The sequence below is a fragment of the Columba livia genome, chromosome 4 (assembly GCF_036013475.1).
Source record: "Columba livia isolate bColLiv1 breed racing homer chromosome 4, bColLiv1.pat.W.v2, whole genome shotgun sequence".
NCBI lineage: Eukaryota > Metazoa > Chordata > Aves > Columbiformes > Columbidae > Columba > Columba livia.
This window is the reverse complement of record NC_088605.1, coordinates 75,541,069-75,565,692: the sequence shown is the minus strand read 5'-3', so window position 1 is coordinate 75,565,692 and position 24,624 is coordinate 75,541,069. Positions and strand designations below refer to the sequence as shown.

Genomic DNA, 24,624 nt, shown 5'->3' with positions numbered 1-24,624 from the left:
GGCAGGCCCAGGGTACAGCACACGCAGCAATTAATTCCTTTGTAGAACCACTATTAAATATATTCAATCACCGTCAAAGAAAATGTGAAGTATCTGTTCAGTGATGGAGGTTTGTGGGAATTCTGGATTATCATTGTGGTTTTGGACAGGCATAGCTTATCACAGGACTTTCAGATAAAGGGATTTTCAGATTTCAGGGAGCAGGTGCCGAGTTTAAAGGACAAGTAAGCAAATAAACTAAATGCTCCTATTTTAAAGCAAGGAGCTTGAACTACCAGACTTGAAGGACTCATTTCTGTGGCTTTGCTTCAAGTCCAACTCTAGTTCCTTGCTCTTCACATGCTGCCTATTTGACCTTGCAGTGATGATACAGCACTGAATATTGACCTTCACCTTCCCAAGCAAAAGTTGGTCATAAGAGGGTGTCTACAACTAACATCGGAGCTAAAAGTCTCCAGCAGTAGATGTCCTTATTTTCTCCTGTCTGTCTGTGTATATATATATATACACATACACACTTTGCATTTCTGTTAAATTCCCACTTCAAAGGATGTCCAAGATACACACTTCAGCATTAACAAATCTGCAGTGCAGCTCATTTTATGAACTCGAGGTTTCACACACGAGCTAGGAATGGATTGTGGTGGTGAGTGAAAGTCAATACCTCATTGGAGTTCCTGCAGGAGAAGGGCCAAAGGTTTGGTTTTTCATTCACAAACCACTTGCATCTTTGCACCACCTGATATTAAGAAAGCCAGCCTGCAAACAATTAGTTATTTCGTGGCCTGATGAGAGCCAAAGTAATACCTGTAAAGACTTCTGAACACTCGGTAAGATAGTTTACAAAGTGCCCTGGACACGAGATTAAGAAAAAAGCAAAACTAAACAAACCAACCAATCAACCACAAAAAAAAACAAAGACACAAAATCCCAAACCAACCAAACAAAAACCCCCCAAACACAACAGACCTCAACAGTATCCTCTTGCTTAAAATTAACCTCAGAGCTGTGGTAACTACTTGGCCAGAGCATACAATGGTCTAAGGGCACCCCCCCTCCCTTCCCCATATACCCCAAAACAAGAAGAAAAGGTGAATCAAAAAGAAGCTGTTGTAGGTAGCAGTACAAGACATTAGGACACTGTCCACAGTGATGGGCTTACAGCATGTAAATCCATTTATTCTATATGTAAGCAACAGAAATGTCACGAAACCCAAGGAACAGACACATTTTGCTCTGCGGGCATCCCAGACTCCAACATGTCTAAAAAGTGTCTGCATTTCTGCCAGCGATACAAAAAAAGTTTCCCATGGAAGCAAATCTTGACTCAAGAGATGCTCATTGCCCCAAAACTTCTGCGATTCAGTTAAACAGCACTGTTCAGCGAGTGATCAGAAAAGTAGGAAAAATAAACCAAACCCAAAGCTACCCTATACAATGACGGCCACCTTTACAAGGACACAACACAAGAGGGACTGAAGAAAACAAATCAGGTGAAAAGGACTGCCTCCCATAGCGTGAAAATGAAAGATTTTCCTTGAAGTCAGTAGATATTTTATATATATTTATATAATATATATATTATTTATAGCACTAGCAATCAACATGTAATGAAGAGATGGTGTGAAGAGCAGTAAAACTGCTACAGCACGTAGCTGAAGGTGAACAACTAAAAGGATAAGTATTTAAAAAAGTAGTGATAACTGGAGCATAAGAAGCCTGCAGCTTATTTTGTTGTTGTTGTTGTTTTTTTTTTTTTTTAAAGTAGATGTGCTTACCTGACACAAAATCTTACAATAACTCTTAAGAGTCAGTTGTCTGCCAGACTTGTTTGCCTTTTTCAAGAGCTGCCCCACGGGGAAAGCTTTTGGCTGAGTGATGCTGCGGGATGCAGTGGTGGTGTGTTGGAGCTGGGTCTCAGCCCCACAAGATGGCACTGTGTCCACGCAGTCCAGGCGGAGCTGCTGCTGCTTTTTCTGCCACCAAAACTAATAACCTCAGCGGTTCTGGCCGCCCTTGCTTCCCACCCTCCCTCCTCGGGGCGGGAGGATGGGGATGCTGAGGAGTGCCCATCACCAGAGCCCTTTCCCCAGCCACATGTCCTGCGAATTCAGTGCCCCTGGAAAGAAGAAAAAAACTGAGCAAAATTAAAGCAGGAGGAGTGTCAAGTGAGGTGGGAGCTGCACAAGCAGCAGCGGCAATGCACGAGCATGAAGCTGCTGGGACGAGTGCGGCTCTGCAAAGGAAACCTCCCTGTCGCTGTCCCCAGTACCTTCTCCCTGCCCTGCAGGGCTGGGGCAACTTGCACGGAACCATAGTGGGACCCTGCAAAAGGGGATGGAGAAACCCTCCAGCCTGTGATTGCACTGAGCGAGAAGGTTTTCGAGCAGCTGGGATGAAAGAAGAGCAGCTCTGCCTACTAGGGACGGCAACGCTGCTGACCTAGTGATGTTCTTGAAGTTCATCTACCTCTTTGGGTGCTCCTCTTAACCAGAGTGTGCCTTTTCCTCTCAATAACTCCCATTTACCAGGATGTTGTAGATGGAAAATGCCCTAAAATATTTTAAGAAAGTTGCTCATCTGTTTTTCTTGGAGCAGGCACTGGGGAGTAGGTCACAGAGGTGGCAAAAGGAGCATCGAGTCATAGTGATAGAGACAAGTATGAGACACTTTCTGGCAAAGCCCCTGTGAGAAGGGTGTACAGGCTGCCCACCTGCAAAAGCCTGGAGCTGGGAGTACTGGTGAGTCCTGGTATCGGCTAACAAAGACTGAGCCCAAGGGGACAAGGGGCTGAAGGACAGTTCAGCTTCTGCACCCACTTTGGAAGAGGAGTCAGCAAGAAGTATGCGTGGGAAGGGTGAAGCAGCACAAACTAAATACAGTTGCCTATTCCTGAAGATGGCACAGGAAGGAAAATAGCTGAGACCTATCTTTTAAGAGTCATTTCAGAGCTCCAAGGTGAGTAAAATAATGTACGGAGAAGGGCAGTGCTGGAAGCCCCAGCTGAAGCCTCCTGAAGTTGAAAGCAAGATTTCCATTAGCATTGCAATGGGCTGCATTAGACCTCCAAAGTGAAAAAGAAGATGGTTGGTTGTGGAAAGGATGCCCTTGGCATCTCAGCATTCAGAGAAAGTGGGGCTTTCGTAGGCAAAATGCAGACAGATGTTGAAAGTTAAAATGTATATCCTCTAGTCTCCTGTTTTGCCTGAAATGTTGGTTTGCAAACTGCCAAGTTACCTCTCACAAGGAAGGGAGTGCTTGGTGATCACTGCCCAGCAGTCAATTAAAACCCTGCTGGTGTCAGGGAGCTGAAAACTTAAAACAAAAGCTCCCAAGCCTATGGAAATGTCAAATGGGAAAAAGGTCAGATGAAATTTTCCTTTCATTTTGACCAATGACATTTTCAAAGTTACCTTTAAAGGTGCAATCTGGAAAGCCTTGGGGAAAAACAAAAACAATAAGACAAAAGAAAACAAGCCAACAAGGAAACACATGGAGCAGGAATATGAATGAGTGTGGGTGGGGGCATTTGTGTGCACAACAGCAATAACCAGGGCCTGGCTGGAAACCTGGAGTGGACGGGCGGCGGAAAAACAGGGGTTTTTTGCACCAGATGCAGAGGTCAGACAAGCCTGGCAGTAAAACTACTGCAACCCTATGAGCTGACTTGTGCCAAAGAGTCAGACTTTTCACTGAGCAGAGACTGAAATGGGTTTGCATGGACAACCAAAAAGGCAAGCGTTCGCTCCTTTTGCCAAGTTCCCAAATTCACCTGTTTGCAGCAGCCAAGAGGGACAAACGTCCCCCCAGTCAGGCAGCGAGGACTGGGCGTCAGTGATGGATGGAGCTGTGATTTTAGCTTCATCAGTCTGGGCCCTACCCTGGTCAATGCAGCAGAAGCTTTCCTGGTTGCAATGCGCGTGGGAAGAGCAGCAGAGATCCACTGAACGCATCTCACCCAGAAGTGACCCAGCAGGTGACCCCCAGCAGCCCTGACCGCTACAAACATTACGGGAGGAGGCAGGCTCAGTAAGAAAGTACCTGCAGCTCCATGGAAAGCTAATGGGAGCTGCAAAGCAAAGCAAGACATATGGTGGCGCACCTTGGATGCACAATTCAGGTGGTCAACATCAGTGCCTCCACATGCTTCCCAAACCAGTGGGCTACATGGGTTTGGACTAGGAGGCTGTCACTGGTTCGCAGCCAGCCCGGGGATACCATTGCTGCTTGGAGCAGCCTGGAGGCACCAAGGTGGTGCAGACCATCCCAGGAAGGGGTGCTGGGTTGGATCCTTTGTGGATGCAGATCAGTGACATCAGCAGAGCATCACCAGTTTCTAAGACCTTTGCATTGGGCACGAAGCACAGCAAAGCTAACACGAGCTGAGCAACCCTTGTGGGCTAGCAGAGGACTTTGGAGGAAGAGTGTGATGGCTGGAGAAGGGAAGAACAGACAGCATAGAGGGCAACATGTCTTAGAAGACCTTCAGGAAGGGGACAACAGGTTCCATAAAAATGGGAATAATTCATTCTGCTGCTGACAAAAATAGAAATAAAGTAATAATGGTAATCATAATAATAATAATAATTATAATCCTTGCACTAGATACTAATTAGTAAATAATTATCATAGCAACTTCTCTTTTTTATTTTTTTTCCGGGTTTCTCTTTTTTACCTCCCCTAAACACTCATATCGCAAATGGGTGGGAAGGGTGTTGTTACACTGTGAATTGAAAATTAACTCCAAGTCTTACATTCCCCACTGTCCTAGAGCTGTTCACACAGGTTCCACGGGACTGCCTTGGGGAAGAAAGGGGATGTTACGTGTGTTCCTGCTTAGCACCCAGAGTACCTGCTTTCCAGATGCACACCTCTTAAACTCTGATTTTCTTTTTTTTTTTTTTCCTTTCTTTTTCTTTTTTTCTTTCTTTTTTTTCTTTTCACATGTAGGTCTAGGAAACAGAACTATGACAGGAGCATCATTGTGAGACAATCAATGTGAGGAATTGTAGCCAAAATCTGAATTCACCAGAAACCAATAAGCTGAAATAGCCACAACTAGCTGTCCATACCCTTGTCTAGAATGGCTTTAAAGAAAAAATATAAAGAGCCATGGACAGTCTCCTTACCCCTGTCCAGAATTTGATGTAAACAACATCCATAGAAACTGGGATTGTTAAGAAAGTTTATCCATATATCTGGATAGCAATAAAAAGCGTTTCCTAGGAAACTGTAAAATCCTGTACCAAGCAGTGTACAGCCAAGCCGAGAGGAACATTAGGTTGATTTATATTTTCAAGGTACAACTTTGCAGGATTTCTTTTAGATCCTGTGGTAATGTACAAGGAGAGCACATGTGAAGGTCAGGGCTGGATACTTTTTTTTTGTTTGCTTGCTTGCTTTCTTCTCTGAAATGTCTCTTGTGTAACTCATTGGTCTGGGTTTTCATTTCAATTCTCGTTTGTAATAACAGGGCATTACCGCTCCCTGTGTCTGTCCTTCCTGTTCACGCCAAGACTGCATCAGTAATTTCCTTCTGCTGCCAAAGAAACAACAGTCTCATGTCTTCCCATTTCTTCAAGAACCGCTGCCAGCATGCTCAGGTTGCCGTCAGGGAAATTCTGGGCTTCCCAGAGATCCAGGATCACCCCAGTGGGACTTGATTTTGTAGCAAAATAATTTAGGTACCTGCAACAAGACAAAAGTACACTCATTTTTTTGAGGCTATATGAAGGCTACCTGAAGTTATATGATATCTGCTGTCACTCATCTTCCCCAGGACCCTTTTGCACAGCCAAGGACGCGTAGGCAGCACCACTCACCTGTCCAGTTTGAGTTTGTGGGCCAGCATCCTCCAGTCGTGGCCCCTGGTCTGGGGGGCGTCCAGGCTGCTGCAAAGCTTCTGCCTGATGGGGAGGGGGATGCTGAAAGCGCTGGGCCCTACTATGGTGGTGACGGTGTCTGCGGAGTCCATGGGAGGGTAAGAGATGCCAGTAGGTTCCTGAGGTTGGAAAGGAAGAAAAACAAACAAACAATAAATTAAAAAAAACCATCAACACTGACAAACCCCCAAACAAACAAAACCAGCAGTTTTGTTACTGAGTGCAGGGACGATTGTAGATGTCTGCCCTCTGAGAATCAGCGCTTTTATTTGTGTTAGAGAGAAGTAGCCCTCTGCTAATCAAGCTGAAAAAGACAAATATTTATAAACAACTCCAAGTAGACAGCAGAGTTTGGGTTTTTTTTGAGGGTGAAGACTACTAAGGCTGGACAAAATTGAGCCCAGCTTAATTAATCACTTACTGAAATAATGAAAGATTAGGCAGTTTGACACGTGTTAGAGCAAATTGGTACTACTAGGGCAGAACTGGGCTTTGCCAACTTGGCCAGCAGGAGCCCCTTCCCCACAGCGCCCTCAAGCCCACCATGTCAAATGGAGCCAGCACCAGGCTCATACCACTGACATCCCTCTGGCAGCACCTGTACTCTCCAAATTAAACCTCTTTTGCCTCCACTCTTTTATCCACACCTTAATTTTTTTTTTGCATTGCAGACAGACACCCCCCCAGGGCTGCTGCAGAAGGATTCATGGCCATGCTCTGGGGCTCTTTTGGGTGACGACCGACAGCAGGAGATAAAAAGAGGGCTTCAAAAACAAACAGTGGGAGACCTTTATCGCACTTTTCCTCTTGCCTCACAAATGTGCATGTTTTGGCACTCACTGCATTTGTGTTTTTTGAAGTCCCAGTGGAAGACACTGTATAAAGCCAGAATAAGGCAGTCTAATCTGCAGAAGTTTTACATCACAGAATCACAGAATGTGTGTCCTTTACAGGGGACAAAAAAGAAAGCCCATAAGGGGAGGATGCAGGAAACTCTCTTACTGTATTTTTACCACAGGGTGACAGAGGCAGAGGGGCAGATCCAGCAATGAAGAGTTTAAGTTTGGTGGTACTTTGAGTAACAAAGTTGACACAACCCTGTGTGCCAGCCCTTAGCAGTCCAAGGTCCTCCTGCCCCTCATTTGGGCTCAGGAACATGTCAACCAGGAGGAGCAATTTTGCAGCAGACAACCTTGATAACAGTGGTATTATTCCCTCTTTCTATTCATCCCTGATGGATGGGATCACAACATAAGACAAGAATATTATCCTGTTCTCTCTGAATCCATTACCAGGCCCTATTACACACAAGCAGCTGAAGATGATTATAGTGTATACTTGCATTTCATTAAAGTTACTCTCAATTCTTTCTCTTCTCTGTGAGGTTAAATTAGAGATTACCTCAATGCAGCACTTATTACAATAATTGTTTATGATACTTGTTTTACCATCTGTCTTTAATGCTGTGTAGTCCCCAGCTGAATATGTAACTTTACACCCGATAACCAAGCAGATGTTATGGGTAATGGTGCAAACCATCAGGGCTCTACAGCACAAGTAACTTCTGCCTGTGGTTTCCCAGCCCTTCCCCTTCCCCAGCAGTGATTGCTGCCTGAGAGTCTGCTCTTCACAGCTGCTGAATGTACCAAGCACAAAAGCCACCAGCACATTCACTGAAGTCAATGCCGCTTTACACCTAAACATGTCATTTGGTCTCAGCCCTAAGCTTGACTGCCCCAAGGAGTGAAAATTCTTTAGGTGCTGCGTAGTATCAGTAAAGATGTTCTGAAACTTATGATATTTTTTTTTTTCTACTGGAAAATGTCAACAATCAAAAGAAAAAATGTCAAAGGTAATAGTCAGGATTTGTAGCAGTAGCAAAATCTGAGGAGAAAACTCTGTTGCAACTAGAACATCTGATATTCCCTCTTGTACAGCAGTTATTACATGGAATGAGTGAAGTGGCTCATGCAAACATATGGGGACGACATTTTCCTCTTCTCTTTCCACCCTCTCCAGGGAAATATTTGGCCTGATGGCCTTGTGGACTTCCAGGAAACAGGACCATGCTTTGAGAGATGCATTAGGGACTGGTAGGCAAAGAGCTCCTCCACATAGACACAAAAAGGTGGCACTTGCAGGGAGACAACAGCTGCCCTTCACCCTCCCTTGAAGGGGGGATGCTCCCTTCTAGATGGGAGAAACTAAGGGAAAATGCAACAGGAGAGTCAAAGCAACAACTTAATCCATCCCTTTTGTCCATCCCAGCAGTCAGGAGGAGAATGGGAAGCACTAAGCAGGTAGCAGTGGGAAAGGATATACCTCTTCAGCCCTCCTGTATTTCTGCAGTCAGCTAAAGATATGCACTGATGTCATTTACCTCTGAGACAGAGCAGTTGAGCTGGAAGATCTGCCCTTCTCCTTCGACCTGCCGCACGCAGAGTTTGCACACCAGCTCCAGGGTATTCAGGCTGAACCTTTCCAGTGTGAAGGTGCAGTGTAGGTTCCTCTGGCATCCACTCCAGATGTGGTAAAAGGGAATCTCCTGCAAGAGAAAGAAAAATAGCATAGTGAGGGAGGGATGCAGGACCAGGGTGTGGATGCTGACCAGAGACTGTGAGCTCCGTGCTGCTGTCATTGAAGATGGTCCTGGGAAAAAGAGTCCATGGCACTGCAGCCTGGCACTGGGTGTTTTTTAAATGCCTCTGTGTTAAACCTCACTGCTCAGATCCAAGGTGAACGGTTTGTGCTGCTCACCTGGTATTTAGCCAGCAGTTTGCTCTTCCAGAGAGAGTGGGCGATGTCATGAATGGACAGGCGGAGATTATGGGTGCTTCCCTTAAAATGCAAAGCTTTGGGTTCCTCCAAAAGCTGTCCACCCATCTGCCGCTCCAGCTGGAGGACCTCCTGCAGGATAGTGAGAACAAGAAGAAAGCGGTCAGGTTTCATCGAGACAGCACATTGGTCTTCTGAGTCCTCAAGACTGACTGCTGTAGATGCTGGAACTTGTATAATACAGAGGAAGAAAATGCAGAGGTATTGTACAGAATTGTGAACTGGAATTGGACTTGTGGATCTGAGTATAAGCTCGTTGCCCCCATCATACAGCAGCAGCCCAGCAGGGTTGCAGGCAGCCGTATCTCCTTTGGGAGACACAGTGTTATCTAACACATCCTATAAGCAGAAAGCTTAATTGCATGCAATTATGTTGAATGCAAAGACTTTGCAAAAAGACACTGTTTGAATACTGAAATACATCAGTCTTCTCTGCTGTTCACCAAACTGGACACCTAATAGTAGCTTTACCATTTTGCTTTTGGAAGCTCTTATTTGCGTAGGTCCTGCTGATATGGGACCTGTGCATACTGTTGGTCCTTCAGCTTGCAGCCTCCCAGCAAACAGCTCCATGACAGAGCAGTACAGGAAAGAGCAGATGTCTACTGAGACTGTCATGCAGGATGGTATCAAAACAAGAGCCAGACATTGTGATGGAGGATTTGGTAGCTATGAATACACACATTCAGGGTTACTGAAATATTGATCTTCTAATAAAAAGCTAGTAAGTCAAGAGTCTTGGCATTTTCTACAGTTAAAAATAAATATACACGTATAACTATTGAGACCACAGTGGATCATTGCCTACAAACAGTCTAATTGTGGTCCACATGGAAGAAGCAAGTACAAAGGCACCTACATGAGCCCCATTAGAAACCACCACAGCCAAACTCAGTCATATTTAACTAAAAGAGCCAACCAAGCATCTGGTCTAAAGTGGCCAAAGCAAATCATGCACAGAGCGAGCACACTCAAGGAGTACATGGGCACACAAAACCAGGATGCTACTTCAGGCCAAGTAGAGGAGCCTCTGTTTCATCTAAGCACAACACAAGCTGCTCTTGATCCAGTTCAGGATCTAGTTAACATACAAGAAAAGCCACTGTCTCTCTGGTGAGCCCCATGCCTAGCAGATACTGAGGCTAAAATGATGTTAGTTTATCAGCCATTAGAGGAAAAGAAACAAAATCAAGAAACCTTTTAGATTAAGGTTATGCCAATGAATCAGTTCCAGCTTTTTTCCAGTGCCTCCTAATTACCTCGTCAAGATGTCTAAAGAGCAATCAATAGTAATTATCTGATTACTATAGATCTTCATTACGTCCAAATCACCTCCCTGGAAGAAGACAACTCATGGCACTGCGTGGATTAATTGCAGACGCCGCCTCTAAGACACATGGGATGTGGGGCCTGAATGGCTGCTCCTGCTCCCGTCCCAGCAGCACCAGCTCCAGGAGCTGCACTATTGTGGGCAAAAACATCATAGTGTGATGCTGCACTGTCCCACCCACCAGATCTGCATGTTTAGTTTCAATATCCCACTTTCGGTAACCCCTCTACATGCTCCAACTGAAGGACACTGAGCAGCTTGTGCTTCTCCCATGCCACTCAGCTAATTAATTCGAATTAATTTGGAAACACAATTTGCATAGCCCTTCAAATCTGCAGACTGGCTGTAATCATAAGGTATCTTATTTCAAGCAGTGCTTATCCCTCTGTCTGGCACCCCTATGCCCCCCTGAGCCGACGTCTGAGCTGCACGTTGCTTGCCCCATGCTGAGGTGACTTTGGCCACCCTCCCCATCACCTCTCCTGTGAGCTGGGATTTACACCCTTATGCTCTTCCTAGGAGAGGGAGCTGTGTAAGACATGGTTCCATCAGCAGCACCACCATGACACTACAACCTGTATTTGGAAAAGGCTTCCTTATTAACAGGGCACAAGCAAGCAACAGCTTTCAGTCTAAGCTATTGCCTTTCTTCATTAAAGGGGAAAGTATGCATGAAATAACCGAGGACAGTTTCTGCACAGCACAAGGTGAGTTGGGAGACGCCACTCTGCTACAGCCTGAAATAATTCCCTTGCTCCCAGTGTGGGAGGCAGCTGTTTCTGCACACCTGGCTGCTCAGCACCTGTCCCCCCGGCCCCCTGCCACACACAGCTCACATACCTCCATCTCAAAGCCATACGTGAATAAATAGATGAAAACAAAACAGCTGGATTTCTTTATAGTTACTGTATTTTTCTAACAGTTTAGGCATCCCCCTCAAAATGCAAAAATCAGCTTTTAAAAAAAGGCCAGTGCTTGAGCTCACAGCTACCCTTGCTCTTCCCTAAAAAGCTCTTTTGTGAGCATCCCATCCATGCAGCTCGGGACGCCGTGGGGCAGAGGATGCTGCGTGTGTCATCAGTGCAGAGCTCCCAGGAACCCTGCCAAGCCTTTCCCACATAACCAAGCTCTTATTGATGACAAGTCCTTACAAGGCTCTTCCAAACCTCAGACATTCCAATGTGGGAGCATCTCCTGCTGCTCTTCCTTCCCCTTGCTGTGCCTTGCCCGGAGCAGCCAGCCCCAAGACACCGAGATATTGCAGCTGGTGCCTGGCTTGCTGCCTACAACCTTCCCTCCCTCTCCAAATCACTGTCAGCTCCACACTCGCTGGTCCGGCCCCATCTGCACACCTTGACCCACACAAATGCAACTGACACGTGCATAAGAGTTTGTGGCCAGCAAGTATGTGTCCTTGTCCTCCTGTAAACCACCAGTTAGCTGGCCCTTGAGCCCCTTGGGTGGCCTTCCGGTCTTGGGGTAGATGTGCCAAAAAGTAGAATATTAGAATGCATGGACTTTGCTGTAATAAAGCAATAGGTATGAGTGGGATGATGTCTCCCTGACCCTGCTCACCTTTCCTCCCCAAATTACAAGCTCACTTTGGGGTCTGCCTGCAGCAGAAACCCAGGGACAGTCCTGCTCTCCTCCCAAACACTGGCTGCAGCTTCTCAGGTGCAAGATGGTCCCTCCATGTTGCCCAACGCCTCTCCTGAACCCTCTGCTATCACACCGAATCGGATTAACTTTATCTCACAATGCTCCCTGCAGTCTATTAGAAACAAACCAACAGCTCCTGAGTAACACCTAATTGGATTCCCCCAGCTCTGACTGCATTAGCTGCCTGTCCAAGGCCCTTCCAGCTCACTTATTATTACCTCAGGCCTTGACGAACCTGTAGAAAATTGTATTACCGCAGCACAGGCATAAAACCATCAGGACTTTTGAAGCTTGATTGCTGCAAAACATTCTTTCCACTTTATTTATTTATTTATTTAAAGAGGAACAAACAAAAGGGAAATCAGACCAGGGAAAAGAATTGTTTCTAAAATCCTGGTAACACCAACACATTGACAGAAACCCCATACATAGAAAGCCATGGTGCAGTCACAATATGCCTGCTTGCACTCTTACACTTTACTGCCTTTCTTATATAGAATGATGGAAGTCCCTGCTTTGAAAAACACAAACATTTCCCAGCCAGTGTCTGTGGGTTTGAATCCCAATAGTTCCCATGTGGAGCTTAGGAAACAAAAGCATATACAGCAGCAGGATGACTCTGCTTAGAGTCAGGCTTTGAACTCATCTTGCTACAAAGAGGCATTTGGGAAGTTGCACTGGCTACAATTAAAGGAAAAAAAAACCCCACACCTTTTAATAACCTCCATTCTTACATGTACAGTTGGGGCTACATATTTCATGACTGCATCTATTATAGATAACATCTGTATAAATACACACATTTATAAAGAGAAATAGGAAGTACGGTTATCTATCTGTTCATCTGTATGTACTGAGTGTGTGTTTGTGTGCATGCCAGGATTACACAGTGAGAGTAAGATTATATAGTTAGAGAAAGCAACAGCTTTGGTTTATTTTAGTTGCAAATTCCCAACACGAAAAACTGCACATGAAGAGGCGTAATAAAGCAGTATGAAAGCAGGCAGTGATTAACAGCCCAGAAGCTTCTTTTGTCATTATCAACTATTTACAAAGAGGCATTTATATGTTTCTCCATCTCTGGGGAGCTGGCACTTAGCATTAAAAATACATGAATAATGAATGAAGCTCTGTGCACCTTATGGCCTTTTAATAATGTAAAAATCTTAGGATTCAAGATATGATACAGGTATACAAAAGAAAAAAAAGACTGGTGGGTGGAAAATAGTGTGACACCCCTATACAAAGAACCACTTATAGTGTGTGGGGTTAAACTGCAAACCAGTGGCTTGCTGTCAAGTTCTTCTTCTAATCAGAAAAATAACCAAGGAAACAAATATACACAACTGAGGGTCTATAGTCACTGCTATGACCACAGTCCTAAGAGAGCTGGAGAGGGATAGAGAGCAAGAGAGCAACAAGCACCTTAAGGGCATCCTGCGTGTCGTCGAGGCAGTAGACGCGGATGCTGTACTCCAGCGAAGAGCAGGACAGCGGTCCAAAGATGGCCAGTTTGAGACGTTTGGCTGCTGCTTTGGTGATGGACTGTCCCACCAAGGCATATGTGCTGAGGGTTTCTGTCAGGATATGGCAGGCCTCCGAGTCCAGCTGGATGTAGCATGGAGTGGTGAAGTTTTCCTCCCCGACCACCACCACGTCCTAAGGCAGAAAGAAGCCAAGTTAGAGCTTCTGACCCCTCCAAGCTGTTCTCCTTTGAGACAGAAATACCCCTTTCAAGCCTGCATGATGCAAAAAGTCCTTGCTCTTTGCATCTTAGATTAATCAAGATTTTAAATTCCTGTTTCCAGGGAGGGGATGATTTCTCTGGGGTGTTGGTGGTGATGATGGTGGTAGAAATATCTTCCTGTCCTCCCTCTCCTAGGACTTGTAACTCTTTGCTCTGGGTCCTGGGTCCTGCAGCAACTTTTAAAGGCCTGGGTAGAGTTAGGCAAATAATAAAAATAGCACCAATACTTTATTGAAAAAGGTATTGCAGACTAATAATTTGGTGACCACAACTAAACATCAGTGGTCATAAGTGTGTTGAAAAAATAACAGCCCTTCACTTCCTAAGCATGACAATAAGGAGTTACAGAAAAACAAGGAAGGGAAGTAACCTCTGCAATAGCCAAAGGCCACATCTACATGAAATATTTCCTGCTGCTTCATTGGAATAATCCTCCGTGACTAGACTGCAGGGTGAAGAAAAAAAACACCTACAGGCTCAACACAAACAACCTCCTCACCCTGTGTGTGAAGGAAAACAGCTCCCCTGCTAATTTCTCCATTCAACTCTGTGTGTAGCATCCTGCTCACAACACAAGGTGCTTTGAATGGTTTTGAAAGAGAGCAGAAATGAAAAGGCAGGAGTGGATGATGGCTGCCTCTTGCAAAGCCACATGATGTTCAGCACAACTCATCTGTTTCAACCCCCACTGCCTGCAGCATAACTCACACATCTGGCAGCAGAGCAGTGTGGGCTCAACTGAATTTTGGCATCATTTTTGCACCTCTACAGTCACTCCGGCAACTGGCGCCGGCCCTGAGCGATGCTGCAAGGGTGTGCATGTATGTGTGTGCATGCACATGGCAGGCTCAGCTTGGAGGAGATGGTCCAGAATTGAGTGGAGGAAGGAGATCGCTGTGTGATGGTCAAGGACCTGGTGGGCACCAGCAGCAGCGTGTGCATGGCTGGTGAAGCAACTGCTCTTTCAAGGGCAGGAGGAGGACGGGAGAGAAAATGAAGAAGTGCCATAACACACAGACACAAATAAGGAACATATGTGTGGTGCCAAGAAACAGGCTGGTGGGGTGCAGATTAGTTGGCGAGACAGACTCGTGTTTACCGCACACTCCCTCCCAGCATGATGAAAAACCGGTGCCACGGGCAGGACCTTTCGAAGACAATGCCGGACACAGTGTTCTCGCTGCTGTCAGCCCAACTGCCTTCAAAAGCCACCCTGCCTTCATTAAACCTACTGGTAGGAGAAAATGCCCTTGCCAAATTAATTATGTGAGACCACACTGATGGCAGCAGGTACCCAGGAGCTGGAGAGGAGGGCTCTGCCAGGACAGCCTGACCTTGCCAAAAGCATCACTTTATGCTCCAGTTACAGTGGAAGATCCTTCTGCCACCCTGCCCGGGGACATCCTCCTGCTGTACTATGAGCAAGGAACCACCCCAGGCTCCCACCAGTCCTGCACAGCCCAAAAATGCTCGTGTAGCTCCCCTAAGTTCACAGGGTGCAGGCCTGGATCCTGGCTGCATGAACTGAATCCAAGTGATGCTCCACCATCTTCTTAGGACGGAAAAAGAAAAGAAAGATAAGGCCTATACATTTTATTAAGCTGGCCAGTGTCTTGATGCTGAAGCAGATCATTTGCAGCGTTATTTTCACTTTCTTGAAAATAGACTATAAACCAGAGCACTGAAAACTATTACCTGAAAATATTTTCCTATTTCTATAATTGAGTCAGACCTTAATTTTAGCCATTTTTTTTGCCATTTTGCATTTTCCTTCTCTCCCCATGACTTCAGCACAACATCCTGCCACCACCAAAAGCTCAACTGCCAAAATCCTGCCAGGAAAAGCTGTTTCATGGAAAATGGCCAGAACTAGGAGGCAGTAAAACTCTCCCAATACAGCATCTCCGCATGGGCACCAGGCAGCTTAGACACTTGGTGTCAAAGGGTGCCCGCAACAGCTGTGCTTCTCACATGGAAAACCTGAAATATAGATAATCCTGGTTCGGAAAGGCAGCTGAAGGACAAGCAGAGAGCCCTGCATGCTGTCAGGACACAGGCTGGAGCTCAGGATCCTCACCTCCCATGGTCCCTGGGCAGCCTGGTGCTTCAGCTGGATCTGCCAGTCCTCTGTGTTGGGTTCCGCACAGTGGTGCATGGTTAAAATGACGGGCCGGGTCAGCAGGGCTCCTGGTGGACCACAACTCACCACGGGGGTCAGCAGGGTTTGGTTGTCTTCTACAGGTGGCCTGGCAAGGGGACAAAAAGATAAATGAGTTGAAAAGGGCAAAAAGTTACATTTGCATACGTAAAAACTTTAAAAAACCAAAACCTTCTCTTAAAAAGATTGTGCAAGAAAAGAATGGGTGGCATTTTGTTTGTTTTTTTCCCCAAACCCCAAAATTTTTGCTTTTTGCCACCTGTCACTCATTTGTCAAAATGCAGGTTTAGGTGACGGCAAATTATGGACCGCCCTTGCTGAGCACCCTTCACTCTGAAGGATGCTTGCAGACCTTATGCAGGGGCTGAATTTCCCTCCCTGCATTTGGCAGCTGTTTAGCAGCATAAAAAAAAAATGAACAGTGGCTCTTGTAAGCACCACATGTGAGAATTATTTCCTGACTGGACAGAGAAAATTGAAAAACAGAGGAAGAGAATGAACTAACGAGCACATCTGAAACCTTGTGAGTGGTATAGAGCACATCTGAGATGTGCAGCTTGAGTTCAGAGTCATCACCAACCCCACTGCTGCTCCATTTTACTTAAAAGGCATTCAGATCTACTAGAATGGATATTGCAAATATGTCTGTGGGGAGTAGGTGTCACTGGGGGTGGTGGAGAAAGGGCAAAGGGATGGTCAGAAATAGTGCAGAAGGCAAAATGCCCTCGCAAAGCCCAAGCTTTCTGGTGATTACTTGGAACTGTGTAGTTAAAAATACAAGTATTGTCCAACATCCTTGCAGCCAGTCACTAGGAATGGGAGATATGGGAAATAATATAAATATGTAAGATGCATTGCATACGGTGTAGTTTGTAAATGACAGTGTGTATGTGAGCATGAATAAGTTATCTCAGACCAACTGCTGAGGAGCTTGAAAACAGAGGAAGCATGAGTGGCTTTGACTATCCCGACATCTGGTGTGTGACAAATACAGCTGAATGGGCCTCATCAGCCGCCTCCCTAAATAATACAGAGGACAAACTCATAACCCAGAAACCAGCAAACAGGAGATGAAAAGTGTTGAGTGAGATCTGTGCTTAACCTCCAGATTTGCCCACAGGACCTCTCATCTTCTGCTCCATCTAAAGGTTCAGTTCTGTGTTGCATTTACAAATACTTGTATTTATAACTAGATTTGGTTTAATGGAATTAGTTGAAACAACATTAAATACTGTTAAAGTCTTTGCCTTAACTAAAAGAAAGAGAAAAAAAATGCTGTAAACTCAGATAAAATATTCAATGAGGCAAAACTGGGAAAAAGTTGTTTTGATATCCAATTTATTGCACCTATGCAGGCTACTGCAAAGATTTATCCACAGGCAAATCCTAATTTTGCCCATATTAATCCCATATTAATGTCAGGAAAACTTTTCAGAAATCTTTTTTCAAAGTGGGACGAAGGCATTTTTGATAATTGTCTCTTGTTGCTACAAATGTTGTAGGAGATTTTGATAACATATGAGGGGGAAAAAAAAAGGTTCGGCATGGAAAAATTTAAATATATGCAAATAAATAAATCCAGATGATATGCATCTGTGGAAATTAACTGATGAGTTTACTACATAACTTAACAATTGTTTCTGGAAAGTCACGGACTGGAAACAAACAGCTGCGATAGCTGCATTACAAAAAAAGATGTAAAATATAACAATCTGGACAGCTATCGTGTTGTGCCAGCTATTTCAGCCTCACAAACAGTACAGATAGAGCAGATAGAGCAGTGCTGGTTTTTAATGGTCACCTACCTTGTGCATTAACGGTTATTTGAACACTCTCCCACAGTCTAATCCAAGAAATTTCAAAACCCATAATGTTGTATGAGAAAGATCTTTCAAAATTACAATATTTGTCTAGAAAACTACAGATATCTCAAGCTATAGACTTAATCATCTAGTTAGCTTAACTTCATCTAAAACACTACTGAGGAAGGAAGGAAGGAAGGAAGGAGGGAAGGAAGGAAGGAAGGAAGGAAAGAAGGAAGGAAAGAAGGAAGGAAAATACAAGTTCTCATAGATTTTTGGACTGAATTAGAAAACCATAAGTCAAAAAGAATTCAGGAGAGAATATATTATGATTTCCATTAAAAAAACCCCAAAAACATACGGTGTCTTTTAGGTGAAAAATGAGTTAAAATCAACGAGAATTTGAGCACTTATGCATGCAGTTTAAAAAGGCAAGAGGTCATTAAAATAATATGGTACTGATAAATCATACAGCCTAAAGTTGACTCAAAATAAAATGAAGTTTAGTCACTGCTCCGTGACAAAATTTTGTTAGCTGTTAAATTTTAGGACTCTGATGGAGAGCATGATTCTGTGCTGCAATATTTTATAGCCAATTAACAAAAGTATAAAGGGTGATGCAGAACACAAAGTCAGGAGATGCTCCAGACTGCACAGTCAGCAGGTTAGATGGGAAGTGGATACAAGCATACAAGAGACATGCAAAAAATAGCAAGGCTTAGTATTTTTCCTCCCAAGTGGGTAAACAGCATCTTCCTCATCAAAGCTACAAGATTTATTGCCAAGTGGATGAGGCATCATTGATATAATTTATGATACAGGACAGACTGATGGGTGAAGAGCAGAAAAACAGGCCAGTTGTGAGGGTGGTTGACTTTGCAGTCCCCAGTTGCCAACCAGACACACATCTGAGCTTGGCACCCCAAAGTTATTGAACAGTGCCCATCCCAGCTACTCTACACCATCCATCCTATGCAGATAAGCCTTTAAAAACTGAGATATAATGAGTTGCAGAGAAGTTCTTGAGTGGCGTGGAACAGGGATCAGTATCACTGAACAGGCGAAATCCCAGGTCTGTTGAAGTCAACACTGGATTTCTCTCTGACTACTGTGAGGTCAGGATTTCTACTCACAATGTGGAAGGCAATGTAAATAGCAACACAATCATTGAACTTACAGATAACAATAAATAAGAAATTACTGCAAGTAACAGTGAGAGCCAGAAAATAATGCAACTGATCCAGAGATGATAAAAATATGTGCAGAAAATAAAATCCTAGTAATTGGATGTCAGCTCACTCTTCTGGAGCAAAATAAGTTCCAAACACAGTTATTTAGTAGCAAAGAAAAGCAATAAAAATGAAAAAAGATCTCAGGTGAGCTTACTGCAACACAGTAAGTATCAACTTGTAATGAGACACAGAGGCAAAAAGCAAATCTGCTTTCTGAGGCTGTATGGGACAAGGCATGTCAGAGTACGCTGAGCTGATATTCCCTTTCCTATCCAGCTCTAACGTGACTGCAGGTAGCAGGGTGTTTAGGGACCACAGCGAGATCTCAGAAATAAATGCCTAAAACCTGGAGGAATGAGGCTGAACCACATAGTGACACATACAGCAGAGAGGTACCCTGTGACATCCGACAGAAAAAAAGGAACAAAAGTGTCTTGACAGATCTTTTCTTATTTCTTGCTGTTTCTAATTTCCATTTTAAAACAAAAGGATTATGCCTTACTACAGATAATGAGAACAGAAACAGATGCGGTAGACAAGATAGATTATACAAGAGATATTAATCTTTCTGCTTCAAGGCATAAACTCAACACTAATTGATGGAATTAGTAAACAACAAATTCCCCTGAAGACAAGTTATTGTGTAGTCATTCATTACAAGTAATTTTCTTCCTTCTCCTGGAGCAGGTGATGCAGTAAAGCCAGGATCCTTGCCTAGACGAGCACTCATTGTGATCAAGTATTGAAATTTCTGTGTCACAGATTGCAGGAGATCCGGCACAGATACAGACACAGGGGAGTATATAGAGCGAGGGAGTTATCTCCTCTAAACCAGAAAAATCTATGAGCAGACATTTTCCAAACTGTGGGTCAGGTATTGTCCCATCCTGCACCACTTATCAACAACAGTCAACTTTTATTTGAAAGAAAACAAACTTTTATTCACTATATCTGGTCCCTTCACAATCAAATTTGTGTTTTTATTGGGATTACTCATTCGAAACTGTCTCCCTGTAATAAGCCAGACCATGTTAATTAAGATAGCTGTCAGACAGCAGATGTGAACACAACTAGAGAAATCTTTGCTCCTCACTAGGCCTTCATTGTGCTCCCTGGCACCATGTGGAGGTGTTACCGGCAATCACAGCAGCTCAGGAAGGGCAGGACGGAGCAGGGAGAGAGGAATGGCCAGCTCATAGCAACAGATGGCAACCCTTCTACACAGATTAGCCAGCAGTCAGAGAAAAGACATTTATTTCTCATTTTATTGCTGTGGCTTTATTTTTAATATGTGCTCCTTCTTAAGTTTTGAACTTATAATTCTTTGCTGACCCTGACTCTTCTTCCAGTCTATCTTTAGAAGGAAAATGATCTGAAAACTCTTCTTCCCCTTTGGCTTATGCTCTGGTCTTTTTTATTTTGAATTTTTCAATTACAGTGATTGGCACTTCATGAAATTGTCTTCCAGATCTGTAAAGTAAATTTGTTTATGCAACTGAGAAATAGAAGGAAGGTGGAGAAATGAGATGCAGAAGACTTTGATTTATTTTATTTCACATCACTGAGCTTAGCATTTACTAGTGAAAAAGTCAACATTGCTCCTTGGATCAAACTCATTGATCAGCTGCATTATTTTAATATGAAGTCTATATATACACTATAAAGCCACTGATCCAAATCCCTACAAGGCTGACTCAACCTTTCTCTCTTTCAAGGTAGCTAATTTGGAAGTTACACAATTTATGTGTGTCTTCCATCGAGATCTTCAGGAGTGCTGCTTGCTCCGCTCTTCAGGCTGTCACATTTTGTGGGCATGGCAACATGATGCAAATGAGAATGGATGTCCTGTGTGATGGATTATACAGGAGTGTCCTTCACTGTGCCATATTTAGTGCAGTTCTTGCCTCTGATCAGCATATGCAAGAGTAGTTCCACCTAAAACTGTGCAAGCTCGGCAGGGGTTCACGTGGGAACACGGGAGCTGCCATACAAGATCAAACCAGTGGTCCATCAAGGCCCAGACCCTGTCTAGCACTGACCAGTGCCAGATGTTCCAAAGGAATTAGCTCCACTAATTTAGCTCACAGTTAAATTTGGTTTTTAACCCGAGGCAGTGAAGAAAATCCTGAAGGTTGGAGGTTTATACTCATACTATTTAATCCTTAGCCATGCAAGACTTAGGCTCTCTCAAATGCTCATGGGAACAGGCTCTTGCCAGTTACTGGTCAAAGAAAAGTGTTTATTTTACAGGTGAAACCACAACTCAAGAAGGGGTCTTCTTGCAGATCCCAAAGTTGGTGGTACTTCTCCAAACTAAGGGAAAGAGCATCTGATCACCACTGAAAAAGCCAATGAGCTTCAAGACAGAAACCTGTCCGATAGCTGCAAAATATTCTCATAGGCTTGTCATTTTTTCAGTTAAATATATATACGTATACACACATATACAAGAGCACACACATATACATAGATATCTTTTTTCCTACTGTAACCACTACATAAAGCACACAGACCTTTCTATGAGGTCAACACGCCAGCCAGGGATCAGAGCCTGGTAGCTCTTGCCATCTATTCTGCCCCAAATGACAGGCAGGATGAGGATTAGGTCGCAGGAGCAGGAAAAGCAGTCTACTGGAGTATTAGTCTAGGAAAAGAGAAAACCCACCGTGCCACAAGCACGCTAACACACTTAGAGAAAACAACTGCCTCCAAGTGGCATTTATTGCAAGCCATCAGAACCCAAATTCATCACAGCAGGACAATGTTTTTAGGGTGACCCTCCTGCTCTCAGATGCTTTGATGGATATGAAATGGAATAGAGTGTCTCAGAAAGCTCTCCTAACCAATCTGCAAGCAACACAAAGAGTGATATTACTGAGTTACGAAGCCTCTCAAATGTCTACACTACAGGTTTCAGAGACTAACTGGGGACATGTCTTAGGAAAACAAAGGAATGAAAAAGGGAATTTGCAGGGGTAACAGATTTCCTGTTTCAGCTTGACTGTTCACAAGTCGTTCTATATTTCTACAAAGAAAGTGTGAGCTAAATCTTAAGTTGCTGGAGATATGTGAGCTGTGATGGTACCCTTCTCTGTTACTGTACTGGTTCTATTTAGGGTAGTGCTATGGGGACCACATTCTCGCCTCAGTGGCGGTTATATACCAGGAAAAAGAGCCTGCCTTCATTTCTGATTATAACACTCATTTTATAGCTTCATATATATGCCCCTTTCCAAACTACATCAACACACGACAGGACTTCTCAACCCATACACATTTACACAGTGCTCATGAAAACAAATATAGGGTCTCACAGGGTTTATTGAACACACTCCAGTTACCACTTGGCCACAAAAGTGAATGTCTGCAGATAGCCCTTGCTGCGGACTGTCACTCTCTGCTGGAGTGCTGTAAGAGTGCAGCAGCGGGTTTATAAAATGACTGTGCTGCACACTAACTTGTGCTACCCATATGACTCCAATTATGTGAAGCAACATCTGCGGCCTATGCAGTCAGAAAAAGAGGCTTTAACAGAGCTGTAGCTCTGCTACAGCAAGTGATGTGGCTGGTAACACACAGTCCTAAATCAGGACAGCACTACAGCTGGGCACTGGGGAGAACCCACCCCCTTCTGCTCCTGAGCACCTGGGGAAAAGGAACAGGTAACACCAGAGGACAATATAGTCCTCTTATTAAGCCCTTTATGGTGACTATTCATTTCCAAGTGATCTAGACAAGAGGAGGTTGTAGCATAGAGGGTGTTGGTCTCTTCTCCCAAGTAGCAAGTGATGGGACAAGAGGAAATGGCCTCAAGTTGTGCCAGGGTGGGTTTAGATTGGATATTAGGAAGAAAAATCCTTCACAGAAAGGGTTGTCAGGCATTGGAACAGGCTGCCCAGGGCAGTGATGGAGTCATCATCCATGGAGGGGTTTAAAAGGCACAGCTTGCAACCACCACCATGACGGGATAAGCCCTGTTGCCCCATGGCCAAGGCAGCCTGCTCTCTGCTCTCCTCTACTAGGGAAAGAAATTACTGCTCAAAGTCTTCATTGCAAATGAGGATTCACACCTTTCCCTTCACTTCTGTGAGTACTTCAGCACACTTTGGCACAGCACAGATCCAAGCATGCTTTTCCCAACACAGGTTAACCCATCCTTCTATCCCCTGTGTGACCTGGGGAGTAACAGCTCTCTCAAAGCACACAGAGGAGGCTTTGTGACCCTTGAAGAGCATAAATCAGACCAGCATGTGACATAGGTTGTCCACAGCTGCATGAATAAGGAGGCAGGGATTCCCTCCATAACTCTCTGAAAAGGAAATAATTGCACATATAGCTCCTAATAGGTATGTTTTCTAAAAAAAAAAAAAAAAAAATAAAATAAAATAAAATAAATTAGATATTTTTAAAAAGAGAGATGTGGAGACAAGTTGAGTAACAGGGGATGGCCTCTGATTTTATCATTTTTCTTTCTGCAGGAAAGAGTTATTTTGCAATGCTGTTTGTAAGTGTCTTTAAAACACAGCCAAAAGTAGCAGGAATACAATCAATACTACATATGAACAGAGACTTTTTCTGTAGCTGCAATTAGCTATTTCAGAGAGCAGGCAATGAATAATGCATGAAAAAGGGGGGGTGGAGGGCTTCCTTATTTTTTCTTTAAGCAGATTATTTTAGCATGGGTGAAAGACCACCAAACTAAAGAACAGTGTTCAATATCACACAGTGTATAAACAGCTGTGGCTTAGCACATAATAAAACCCATTAAGGGGCTGAGCCAAAAAATGTGTCTAGCTATGAGGGGAGAGAGGCAAAGTACCATATAATGGTTGCTTAGATTCACATTTGCCATTCAGCCTTTGTGCATGAGTCCATTCTGCAGACTAAGATCTCGCCTTTCTCTTCATTAGGTTTTCCTAAACTGCTTCAAGTGGCATCTTGGCCTTTTCAGAAATTCTTTTTTAATGCCAGGGCTGCCAGATCACTCCGTAGACATTAAGATCTAGAATATGAATTTGCCACACACGCAGATAATAGGCGAGAACAACAGGGGTCATCCCAAAATTGGCTCTGGATGATCCTTGGCGTGCGGTGACTGGGACTAAGTGGGACAACTCCTTGCTTACTATTACCTGGGGGCAAGGAGGGTGAAGGACACCAAAAGCTTTGGCTCCATCCTCTTCACTGCATGAACTAACCAAGCCCATGAGGGGTAAAACAAAAATTCACCTTCTTTATAATAGGAGAGGAGATTTTCTGAGCAGGTGCTCACACACCTGTCCCTCTGCTGAGATAGTTTGTCACTTTGCTCCTGCACACCCTTCAACACAGCTGGTTTTGCATAAATGTATTACCACAGGTCTTTAGTTACTACATTTTCCCCCTCTGTTAATGCACAAGCCAATAAAAGCAGTCTTTTACCTCATGTTCTCCTTCCTGTGAACTGTCACATACATTTCATAGACTCTCCCTTGTGGAACAGCCCCAGCTGGGATCAGCAAGCTTACTCCTGCAGAACAGAAGAGAAACAAAAGATAAGATAAAGGAAAAAGAGGTAAGTGTGCCTGTGAAGACGAATATCAGGAGAGGCAAAAGATGAACCCTGCAATGCCAATTTTCACCCAACCTCACCAGTAGACTCTACATGACCTCAGCAACTCCTGAGAAGAAATTATTTACTGCAACCCTGCTGTCTCCAGCGGTCGGCTGGTCTGTTCTTCATCCTCTGGTGCATCAGCACTGCAGTGGAGAAGACTTTTTTCCTCCCTTTCATTTTATTTAAAGAGCAGACAGATGGTTATGCTGCTGCTTACCTTGTAAAACGATGGAGAAATGAACAACTCTGACTAAAATTTCCAGCAGCTGTAACGGGACATCTCTCCCTAGGCAATTCTTACTTAATTACAATCAGGAAAGAAAGGCAGTGGAGCACTGTCCCAGCAAGCAACAAGAACTAGTTGTTTTCTGAAAGATGGTTTC

General features: G+C 44.1%; 1 protein-coding gene across 2 annotated transcripts in view; it reads right to left on the bottom strand.

Annotated features, from left to right (window-relative positions):
* Window positions 1-4,880: 4,880 nt before the first annotated feature.
* UNC5C (unc-5 netrin receptor C) overlaps window positions 4,881-24,624 on the bottom strand; it is a 226,067-nt gene continuing 206,323 nt past the window's right edge. For both annotated transcript variants that reach the window (XM_021290742.2, XM_065062383.1), the window contains 7 exons: window positions 24,067-24,154; window positions 15,531-15,699; window positions 13,132-13,365; window positions 8,640-8,789; window positions 8,263-8,427; window positions 5,823-6,001; window positions 4,881-5,688 (listed from right to left, as the gene is read on the bottom strand). In XM_021290742.2, coding sequence (XP_021146417.2) covers window positions 5,523-5,688; window positions 5,823-6,001; window positions 8,263-8,427; window positions 8,640-8,789; window positions 13,132-13,365; window positions 15,531-15,699; window positions 24,067-24,154 — 1,151 coding nt within the window. In that variant the 3' untranslated portion in view covers window positions 4,881-5,522. The remainder of the gene's footprint in view (window positions 5,689-5,822; window positions 6,002-8,262; window positions 8,428-8,639; window positions 8,790-13,131; window positions 13,366-15,530; window positions 15,700-24,066; window positions 24,155-24,624) is intronic.